We start from the raw sequence: 12,181 nt of genomic DNA, 5'->3' as shown, positions 1-12,181 counted from the left end.
CTCTTCAAAGCCAGACTCCATTGAGAAAAATAGCGATTTAACATAGCTGAACACAGGAGCTGCTGGTCTACTGCTGCCTTGATCGGTTCTTTTGTTTATGTTTTTGTGTGACTTTGGCACTGAAGAGGGTTAGATTAGATTAACCAAAGTCACACAGTAACACAAATTAACTAACTGATTGAAGCAGCAGTAGACCAGCAGCTCCTGTGTTCAGTGAGCTAAAATTACTGTTTTTGTCAGTGGAGTCTGGTGGCTTTGATGAGCATTGATGGGGAAGTGCAGCCGATTGCAGCTTCCCCACCAGAACAGGCTGTCTGTCTGAAAGATAAAGTGGTGAAAATACTTTGGATATAGCATTCCCTAAGTGTGATTTTTTTTTTATTTTTTTTTTTTTAACATGTCTAAAATATGTTTTGTTGTTGACCCCTGTCCACAGCAGCACATTGCTTAGCCTGCTTCTCCAAACTAGGGGCATGCCAACTGACATCTACTGTGTAATACACTGACCATGGATAATTACCTCATAGAACCCCACTTCAAAAAATCCGAACTATCACTTAAACATCTTAATATAGTAATTGTAAATTGATAAATGAACTTCTCGGTATGGGGGAAAGCAATGCACAACAGAAATAGAGGAGCTGATCACAGCCTCACAGCTGGAAGTATAAACAACTAAATCATGCAAGTAATGAAACAGCCTCAGGAAGATCTTGGAAAACAAAAAATAAAGTTTTCAGTGTAGTAAAATGTCTTGCTTTGTCCTCAGTAAATTCGGCCGTTAATGTTCCACATATGCAGTGAACTAAAGTCTACTTTAGTCTTCTATAGTAACATTTTTAGAGCAAAAATGCCATAAATGATCTACTTTCAGCTTCTCAAATGCATGTATTTACAGCTTTTCATTGTCAGATATGATTGTAATCTGAATATATTTGGGTTTTGGAGTGTTGGACAAAACAAGCAATTTGAAGACATCATCATAATAACAAAATAATTACTTTTTATTCATAGAGTGCTTTTCATAGTACTCAGAGACAGTTGACATAAAATAGAATACAGTAAATACACACAACATTATTCACACATTAAAAGCTGTTTTGAAAAGATGAGTTTTGATGAGTGATTTGAACTGGAAGAGGTTGGTGCAGTCTTGAATGTGTTTGGGGAGAGATCCAGAGGGAGGGGGCGGCTATGGAGAAGGCTCTGTCACCCCAGGTCCGGAAATATTTCAGCTGAATATTGGTACAACTTTCCATGTATCCATTATGACGCCATTTTGCTCATTATTACAATATATTTTTGTATTGCTGTATCCTCACACATGCAGTTAGTACAGTTTTCACATGGCAAACCTCAACTTGGAGGTGTTTATAGGTTTTTATTTTCTTTCTCTCCTGGAGTGTTTTTTTTTTTTTTTTTTATGAATTAATTTGGATCCTTCCCTACTGTCACAGGATCAGGATGATGATGTACCACATGTACAAGATGATGTGTCAAGGTTGAAAAGAGCCATCAGTAAAGGACACACTCAGACTGTCGAACAGCTGTTGGACAAAGGCAAGTACTCTCTTCATTTTCTGTGTGACACTTTAGCACTTCATTTCTTGACTGTGTTGGCATGTGCGATCATTGTTTTCATCACTAGTATTGCTTTATCTGTAGCAGCTTCATGGTTAGCTTTAAATAGCAATTCAAAAATGTCAGGTCTCACACGAGAACCACTTCTACAAACAATTTTGTTCTTGTGTGGCATGTACCAACTGTTAACGAGAATTTGAGGCATTCGCTATTTTTCTGTGATTTAGAATTTCCTCTTTATCATGTCCCAAATTCACGAGTGATCCAGATCTGTCATGTGAGTCATGAATAGATAGTGTGCCTGGATGCCTATGGATGGATATATAACTTAAATGTCAAACCAAATTAACTGAAATAAAAGTATATGTTTTTATATAACTAAGAAAATTTGATTAAAAATGTATATGCTATTCACAACAGTGTTGCCAACTTAGTGAGGTTTTTAAAATAATTTTTAGATTTTATACAGAATCTTATTTTGTGTATGTGTGTGTGCTGCAGGGCATTAGGCACAGATAAACCTTTTTTTTAATATAATCATTTCATTGCCTGACTTAATCTGATCCGTTTGGTGTGGACAGGCATGGACGTGGAGACCAGGCTCGGCTTTGAATGGACTCCTCTGATGTGTGCTGTCAATGTGGCTGATTACGACCTGACCAAACTGCTACTGGACAGAGGGGCCAGTGCCAACTTCAGCAAAGGTCAGACCAATGTGACCAATATGAGATTTTTTCGGGGGAAGAAACATATATTAATATGTAGCCTACAGTATATGAACATATTTCTCCTCTGTTGTTGTTGTACATGGAAGATGTGGCAGTTGGTCTTCATGATATTTGTCCTGCCCCTAGTCCACTGTGCTGGACAGATAGTAACAGGGACAAGCGCAGTGTTACACCCAAAGTTAAACATTTTTCAACTCTCAGTGACATGAAAAAGAAATGCCAAACGTGCAGCACTCAGTGCAGAGTAGACGCTTCGTGCTTCATCATGCTGTTGGCATTTGTAACATAGAGTGAATACTAAGGCTGTCAAAAAAAAATTTGAAGTTCGAAATATATTCGAATGTATATATTTTTTTATAAGTTCGAACCTAAATTTGATAATTCGAATATCATTAATAATTAATCAATACTATTAATAATGTAATAATGTACAAGCCAGGCCAGAGAGGGACGCAGCGACGGAGGGAGAGGCGCCGACGGAGGAGTCCACTGCGCCAACACCACCCACTGCGCTGTCCGCGATGTGTGACCTGTTCGGGGAGACATACAGGGAGAGTGTTGCACCTGCTGCCTCCCTGCCTACCCCTCTTGAAGAAGAGATGAAACATTACCAGAATGAGACACCACTACGAGCCGACCAGGATCCACTCTGGTGGTGGAAAACTACGCACTGAAGTATCCAAACATTGCTCAGATAGCAAGGCAGAAGTTGGTCATACCTGGCACTTCAGTGAGGTCAGAACGGGTGTTTTCATCCGAGTGTGGCGTTCATATTGTATATAGGCTGGACTGATTTCTGTGATCCTTCACTCACAACTCCTCAGGAGAACAAACGAGGGCAGATAGTTTGATTAGGCAACACCACCGCATTTCTGTCTTCCAGGCTTGATATCAAACAGCCATACCTAATCCTTCTGACGGTCCCTGTTGCGTTGGTGTCGAGCTGTCCCTCCCTGTGGCACCTTTTTTTAATTTCCTCACCTGCTACGCAGCCAAAGATCAGGGGACCAATCGGGCCTTTGCACCAATACGCTTCATCTGACATTACTTAATGGTGATGACGCCAAAGAGGAACTCTTGCAGAAACACACTGCAGATCCTTTGAGTTGTTTTTAGTTCATGCACACTGCACCCTCGTCCCAAAGCAGGAGAAATTGAAGGCATCTGTTGGATTGAGGTCAGGCTGGGTAAAATAAGCACGGGGGGAGAACTCTTCCGTGTTAAGAAGTCTGCAGTTATACACACATAAAACCATGAATCCTGTTGGGAACATGCGGTTACAGATCCCCCAGAAACATTAAATGTTTTGTTGTTAGCTAATGGTTAGTTCAGTAATGCACAGTGTCCAAACTGAAGAGGGGAATATGGTGGTTGAATGACGACTCCACTGTGTTTATTTTTTGGTAAAAAGGTTTTTGTGGCCCTCTCCTTGTCTATCCTGTGTAACACTGGTAACAGAAAGTTCGCTAATCCATTCAAAGCTGATCACATCAGATCAATGAATAAGAGGAGCAGCTGCTGGACCGATTGCAAACTTTTAGACCCAGCAGAGTGAACGGTTAAGTTCTCTTTCAATGCACCTGATGTCAGTGCCCAGAATATGCTCTGCTCTCAGAGAGTATGGTGCAATGAATAACCGAATATTGTAGATTCCCTTAGTGATCCCAATGAGCGGTCTGTCTCTAAAAATTGAAAATGGATTCATGGTGGCAGGTCTTTTGCTCATGGTGGCCCGCAGCAAATAAATGAAAGTGTGGGAAACCCTGTCCTCTCTGCCTCGCTGACTTTGGTAGCGGGTCACTCATTTGACGTTACAAAATTTGAACAAGGTTGGAGAAAGCAGTGTGATGCTTCTTTTAATCCTTTTGGTGAGTGTCCAGCCATATAAAACAGTAGGTAGGTGTTTTAAAAACGTCAAACACTTCCAGTGCACAAACAATTAGTTGATTAATTAGTTAATTTACAACTATCTTGATGGTAAATTAAATGTTTATATGTCAAACATTTGCTGATTCCAGGTTTTCAAATATGAGGATTTGTTGCATCTCTCTGTTTTACATGAATGTAAATGAAAATGTTTGGGCTTTGGACTGCAGGTTAGATAAAATGGGCAATGTAAAGATGTCACTTTGTACCCTGGGACTATGTGATGGACATTTTTTCACTATTTTGTGACACGTTACAGACGAAGTGAGTTTTCAGTTATTTAACAAAAGAATAAAAAGATTAATGGATAATGTTAGTAATCGTTAGTTGCAGTCCAACCTGCAGTAATGTGTCTTTTTGAGTTTATCTGGCTTGTTTTTCAATTGCAAAAGGAAAGAAAACAGATTTTAGTTGTAGTTACTCTCTGCTGTGTCATCCTCTGTTTACAGTGAACTCAAGATGAGACCCCTCAATGACTCATGTTAAAGTTTGGATAACAGCAGTGACAGTTAAACTTCTGATCAGTTTATTCTTGTTCTGCATTTCTGTTACTGCTATTAGTTAGTTATTTTGAGAGCACTGCATTCTTCTGGGGATCCATTAGAAACCCTTCCATAGCCCCTGGACGTCCCCAGACCCAAATTTGGAACCACATGCTGCTAATATCTGATGTCAATTAATGCTCGGTCCAGAATGTTGAGTTTAACTGTGTACACAACAGATTTCACATGCTCCCGGCGTCTGATGCTTTAGGCAGGTGAAGGAAGTAATTATACAGACGGATGACGTGTGGTCACGTCCTGATGGCGTTTGTGAAAGCAGCGAGGCCGAACAGAGGAATGCTGGAGTGATTGATAACGGTCACCATGCTGCTGTCATAACCTCTCACCAATTCTCAGGCCACAGATTTATTTACTCCAGTCCTCTGCAGACGCAAACCAGGCAGTCTGGTTTACACCCACACACACATAATATAAACACACACACTTGCACACAGCTATAGAGCCAAACATGCACAGCCACAAAGAAAAAGGAACCCACATACAGATGTATGAGGCCCAGGTATGCATGCACACACACACACACTTAGATACTGTGATACACACAGGTTGGAGACTCAGACATTGGCGGAACAAAACAGGAATTGAACGCATTGCCATGGGTCCGGTCTTATCAGGACGAGATAAGGAAGCAACTCCTCTGAAGTCACTCAGTCCTATAAAGGCCGCCACACTTCCTGATGCCAGATAAACGACTATCCATCTCCATCCTGGGGTTATCAACCAGATATTTTCTTTCCTTATTACAGCATGATGTATGACTTCATTGTGATGAATTTAAAGCACCCTTCCTTCCCTCAGGGGGATTAATAAAAGTAAATAAACTTATAAATAAACCTAAACTTAATTGTGTTTTGCTAAATAGTTTAATTACTATAGCAGATAATGAAGATTTTCTACCTTTAAATTTGTTTCCATGAGGCAACTACAGTAACCAAACTAAATCATTACGCTCCAAAAACTAAAACGAGATTGGACAGTGAATAACATTCGTCCATTTAGACAAAAAGTTTGGAGCTACACAGAGGTACAGTAGCCCAAAAGAAACCCTTCAATAAAAGGCATGCTACTTCTACTTTTAAAGTCCCCCCTCTGCTCAAAATGTGTTTTTCTTCGATTTATGTTCCCTAAAATGTCTGACCTTTACTATACTAACATGTCTGTGTTAACATTTGTCACTGCAGAGCTTTTTTCACACTCCTCTACTGAAGGGGACGATGATCACAGAACAAGCAAAGTTAGGAACGTCACTGATATGATGTTGTCAAATACGGAAAACGCATATTGACGGGAACAGACTTCAACAGAGCACCAGCAAAGAAACCTGAAACCTCCAGCACAGAGCTGCCTGTCAGTACAGAGGGCAGAGGTAGCATTAGCATAGCAAAAGTTTTGACAGCAAACATGGTAGAGTGTGCAGTTTTTGGAAGTAAAATGGACCCTGGAGGTTTCTTCCACTATCTACAACTAGAGTTACCGCCCCACGGTTGTATGCCTCCACCCACCAGTCCAGTGTCTCTGACAGTCTCCATCCATGTGTGTGAAAACATGGATGCTTCACACACAGAAGATCTATACAATCAGTTTCAAGATTAGAGTCACCAATTCAGTATCTGACCAAATGTCTCCCCTTCTGTTCCTGAGATATGACGTTAAAACATGATGATGTCACAGTCAAGCTGACCTTTGACCTTTTGGATATAAAATGTCATCACTTCATCATTATGTCCTGTTAAACATTAGTCTTAAATTTTGTCATAATTAGCTTAAGAATTCTGGAGTTACGGGCCAAAACATGTATTGTGAGATCACAGTGACCTTGACCTTTGACCACAAAATTCTAATTTCAATTCAATTCAAATTTGAGGGAATTCCTTCAAGGCGTTCTTGAGATATCGCAGTCACAAAAATGAGACAGAGAAGGTCACAGTAAACATGACCTTTGACCTATGACCACCAAAAACAAATCAGATCATTGTTGAGTCCAGGTGAATGTTTGTGCCAAATTTGAAGAAATTCCTTCAAGGTATTATTGAGATATCACGTTCACAAGAATGGACGGACGAACGGACAACCTGAAAACATATTACCTCTGGCCACGGCTGTTGTTGGCACGGAGGCATAACATACCTCATCATAAAAGATATTATGGTATGTATGCCTGGTGCTAGTTGCGCTGTGCCAACGCAGGAGAGAGCAGAAAACAAAACCTATAACTCGCAGAGGTTTTGGGCTGGGTCGAGGACAGATAGAGGATTTCTCAGTGAAGGAAAAATTCTTGAATTGTTGCCAGCGTGTTACAGTTTTATGAAGTATTTCCAGGTAACTTTTTCAGTAATTGTTGTTTTGCCAAATGTTTGTTTAAATAAAACAGAGTTTTAAGATCGTGATAATGAACCTTTACACTGATGTGTTCTTGTCAACAGATAATTGGACAGTGCTCATGGCCAGCTGCACAGCATCTGCCAGTGAAGACAAAATTGCTCGTTGTGTGGAGATCTTGCTGTCCAGAAATGCTGATCCGAACATGGTGGACAGGTGAGGAGGGGGGGGTGGCGGTACAGATGTGTTTCAGGTCACAGTGTTTATAGGATTTTCAGCACAGTGCGCACTGTCACACCCCTATTGATGTAGGCCAAATAAAAACACTTTAGATTTGACTTGAACAGAGAAGAGAAAAAACAGAGGCGCTGGATCAGATTCCCTTTGATGGTTCTCGTTATGTTGAGCTGCCATGTGGTAGCATTATGCACCACAGCGCTCCATACAGTGTGTGTATATTTGTGTGTTTTGTTTGGAATGTCCTGTTATGGCATGTGCATGTACAGACGGGTATCAGACAGGCAGACAAACAAACAGTGAGTGTAGGGGGGGTGGGCAGGAGGATTTCAGAGGCTTGGATGCAGTCCAGTAAGCATGGATCTGGTAATTTGTAGGTCAGAAGAACCAGGTTCAATTTTGTTGAAATGTAAAATATCCTTAGGTGTTCATAGAACACTGGTATCCACAGCATTTCAGTGATTACATTTCAACACACAGTTAGGACCTGTTACACAATGAAACATAATAATTTTACCCTGGATGTTTAGAGGTCTTTTGACCTGTACATCGCCTAGTCCACGCTTAACCACAGTCTTTTAAGCATAAGCACATACATTCAGCAGCAGCAGTGACCCACTGTCTGACACTGGCACAATGTGGGGACGGAAACAGAGGGCTCGGCGGGGTTGGAGCACCTGCTGCAGCAAGCAAACACACCGTCTGCGGTCATTTTGACGTGACCAGCGGACTTCACTACAAGCTGATTCCCTGTTGAAACAGGCAACAGTGTCAGGTGACACCTTCAGTCGAGCTCAGACCTTTTCTTTGCAACATCCTAAAATGGATTCATCCTCCATCACCTGTTTCAACAACTGTAAGCAGACTGCATGCCTCTTCCAGACCAATTCAAAGAAACATGTTTTTCAACCTGGACAAAATTAAATGTGCTTCAGCTGTCCATTAATCAGCATATCGATATTGGGGTGCTGAAAAGACAGCAGCCAGTAGTAGACTACATTCACTCAACCAGACTGACTAATGCAAGGGTGCTTTCACATCTGCCCTGTTTGGTTCAGTTCAGTCAAACTCAAGTTTGTTTGCCCCCTCAGTGCAGTCATTTGGGCAGGTGTGAACACAGCAATCGCACTCAGGTATGCACCAAAACAACTGGACTGAGTGTGCGGTTGGTTTGTGGTGAGAAGGTGTTCCGACCTGGATGTGAAGCAACTGCAGTCACATGACACATTGTTTGGGTTAAACATGAGCATGTTACAGTCCTGGAGGATTATTAATGTGCACCTCCTCCTGTACTGCCTTAATATGCACATTCAGCACATCCAATGCATCAAAACATCGTTTTCTAGTTGGAGCCACGCCTCATTTTCAAACTGTATGCTTTGACTGAAATGAACAATGACAGCAATATAGTCCACGATGAGCAGCGCTAAAATCAACCTGCGTAGTTGTCCCTCCATTGTGACATTAGAAAGTGTCACATTTATCTTGCAAGTGTACTCTTCTTCAACGTTTGCTTTACTTCCTGGATTTTTCCCACATGAAAATTCTGACCAATCAAGAGCAGCTTTCTCACACAAGGCATTTGATCTGGTCCTCTTGTAAATGCTGCCATGAGAACACGAAGCAACTCTAGGCAATTATACAACTTTGGAACATTAGTCCCTGATTCAGACCAGAGGAGACCACTCTAGGGCTGAAAGCATCGTAACGAATGTCATCAACACGACTGAGCCCAAAAGATAGCTTTCATGTAGAGTACATAAGAGGTCATATACACATCCCTGGGTTTTTCTGTGAAATGACACTTCAGAGACACTTAAAGAAATGCTGGCGATGTAATTTGCTCTACAACACATTATTTCACTGTATCAGTTGGTACTTTCAGAGTTTAGGATCCATCAGCCATTGCAGCCAGCAGATATAAAATCTGCCCCCCTGTCCTGGTGAGGAGCACAAAACATTCCATCTGGTGAAAAGAATAAAGGGAGGTCATTCTTGAAGCACTTTTACTGTTACCATCTGTGGATTTTTGTCGTGTCAAAGGGACGATGCAGCCCCCAGTGGCTTTCTTGTTTAGCTTTCCCTAATCCCCTGCCACTCTGTCACTGCCAGTATGCCATTACAGGCACGATACACACCGCTTAAAAAACCCTGATGACACACATGGGCATGCTGTAGCGTTGGGAAATTGATTGGTTCCTTCCCAGACAAAATATTTGAAGCAAGGTAATAAGATGCAGGAGGATGCAGATGAGGGAGATGGTAAGGAGAAGGGGCCGACAGCCCCAAAACATCCAGAGCAACAGAAGACTATGAGGTTCATGTGGGTGCAGAGGATAAACCACCTCCTCCTCCTCATCGCCTCTTACGTCTGAATATCAAACCAATGATTAACACCAGCTGCTCATCCCTCCGTTGAAGTGTAAACAAGCATTCTCTGTCATCTTTCAAAGTCCTGTCGGAGCACCATGTGGGGTCTCATTGCCTCCATGTGTCCCAGTTTTTTCACCTTCATTGTACCCGTCTGTGTGGAACGTAGTTCCATTAATGCTGGGACATTCTTCTCCAGGCTGCACGTGCAGTCGGTACAAGCGGCCAGAGTCTTCGCAAGACATTTGCGTTGCTTTTATACTTGTACAGTTTTTAGGTATACATTTACATTATTTTTTCCTCTCAACTCAAAACTCACCTTGAGACTGGAGTTGGATCAACCAATTACCTTACTGCGGTGATTACCAACTTTCAGCCTGCAGGCCACACGAATGTCCACTTGGACTCAACAATGAGCATTGATTTGGGTGGTCAAAGGTCAAGTTCACTGTGACCTTGCATCCATCTCATTCAATTGAATGCAATATTTCAACAACACTCTGAGGAGTTCAGGAATTCATATGCTAATTAGGATAAAATTTCACACATTTTATTTCCAAACGGTCAAAGGTCAAGGTCACTGTGACCTTGTCTGTCTCATTCTTGTGATTGTGATATCTTAAGAACACCTTGAAGGAATTTCTTAAAATTTGGCACAAAGGTTGACTTGGACTCGAGGATAAACTGATTAGATTTTGGTGATCAAGTGTCAAAGGTCAAGGACTTTGCATCCATCTCATTCTAATGAATGATCTTCTGAGCTGTCAGGGTGACAATGGTTGTGAAGCATCCATGTTTTCACAGTAGGGTTGGGTCAGTTCTTGGTAATACCAGTTCGGTTTGGTACTCCGTCTTGGCAAGGCAAGGCAAGTTTATTTGTAGAGCACAGTACACAAAGTAATTCAAAGTGCTTTACAGAACAAGAAAATCCATTAAAATCACAATACAAAATAAAAACATAAATAATCATTATAAAATGAACTTTAAAAGAGAAGAGTGCAGATAAGATCCTTTCAGTCATATGCACAGTGAAATAGAGCTGTTTTGAGCCAAGATTTGAACATTGTCAGAGTAGAGGCCTGTCTCACATCTTCAGAAAGACTGTTCCAGATTTTAGCTGCATAAAACTAGAATCCTGATTCCCCATGTTTAGTTCTGACTCTGGGCACCAGCATGAGGCCGGTCCCTGAGGTCCTCAGAGTCCGAGATGGTTCATATGGCACTAACATGTCAGAGATGTACTTTGGTGCTAGGCTGTGGAGAGACTTGTACACAAGCAGAGCTGCTTTAAAGTCTATTCTCTGAGCCACAGGAAGCCAGTGTAGAGACCTGAGCACAGGACTAATGTGCTCGTACTTCCTGGTTCTGGTCAGGACCCGAGCAGCAGCATTCTGGATGTACTGCAGCTGTCTTACGGCCCGTTTGGAGAGGCCAGTGAGCAGGCCGTTACAGTAGTCTAACCTACTAGAGACAAATGCATGGATAAGTCTCTCCAAGTCAGGTTTAGACACTATACCTTTGATTTTGGCAATGTTTTTTAGAAGGTAAAAAGCTGCTGATGTTATTGATTGGATGTGGCTGTTAAAGTTCAAGTCTGAGTCCATTATTACCCCGAGATTTCTAGCCTGATTTGTAGGTTTTAGAGAGAGAGACTGGAGGTGACTGCTGACACTTTCTCTTTGTTTCTGTGGACCAAATACGATGACTTCAGTCTTGTCTGAATTTAGCTGGAGAAAGTTGTTTTGCATCCACACACTGACCTGTTGGATGCAGTGACAGAGTGAATCCACTGGTCCATATTCACCTGCTGTCAGTGAGACATAGATCTGAGTGTCGTCTGCATAATTGTGGTAGGACACATTATTACTTTGTATTAACTGGCCTAAAGGCAGCATGTAGAGATTGAACAGAAGGGGTCCCAGGATTGACCCTTGGGGCACCCCACAGGTCAAGGCCATGTGGTCTGAGACACAGTTACCAATTTCAACAAAGTACTTCCTGTCTTCTAGATAGGACTTCAACCAATTTAGGGCAGTACCAGAGATGCCCACCCAGTCCTCTAGTCTCTGTGAAAGGATCTCATGATTGACAGTGTCAATTTGTCTTGGACCGTTTTTTTTTTTTTTTTTTTTTTTTGGTTTTTTTTTTTTTGAGACCGACCGGACTGCATACTCAGGTGGAACGTACTCGGAGCGGACGCCACAGGGGTCCGCCCGGTAAAAGCAGACGTCCGCAAGCCCTGTGTGTGCAAAGCACAACTGCGCGGAGAGAGAGGGGGGGTGGGAGTTGGGCGGGGACCGACCTAGGGGGTGCGAGTGCGCTTGCGCCAAGGCCTCTACTGTTGCCTGGGGAGTTGATAATGGCGGACAATTTAGTTTCGAAGAAATCAAAGAATGCGCCACTATGGCAACACGTTGGCTTTGAGCCAGACGAAGGAGGCAACCCTTGTTTGCACTG

General features: G+C 42.1%; 1 protein-coding gene across 1 annotated transcript in view; it reads left to right on the top strand.

Moving 5' to 3' along the window:
* asz1 (ankyrin repeat, SAM and basic leucine zipper domain containing 1) overlaps positions 1-12,181 on the top strand; it is a 41,647-nt gene that overhangs the window by 3,336 nt on the left and 26,130 nt on the right. The window contains exons 2-4 of the mRNA XM_049573049.1: positions 1,458-1,560; positions 2,163-2,285; positions 7,222-7,333. Of these exons, the coding sequence (XP_049429006.1) occupies positions 1,458-1,560; positions 2,163-2,285; positions 7,222-7,333 (338 nt within the window). The remainder of the gene's footprint in view (positions 1-1,457; positions 1,561-2,162; positions 2,286-7,221; positions 7,334-12,181) is intronic.

The sequence above is a fragment of the Epinephelus fuscoguttatus genome, linkage group LG4 (assembly GCF_011397635.1).
Source record: "Epinephelus fuscoguttatus linkage group LG4, E.fuscoguttatus.final_Chr_v1".
Taxonomy (NCBI): Eukaryota; Metazoa; Chordata; class Actinopteri; order Perciformes; family Serranidae; genus Epinephelus; species Epinephelus fuscoguttatus.
The sequence above is the reverse complement of the archived record's forward strand: the minus strand, read 5'-3'. Positions and strand labels throughout refer to the sequence as shown.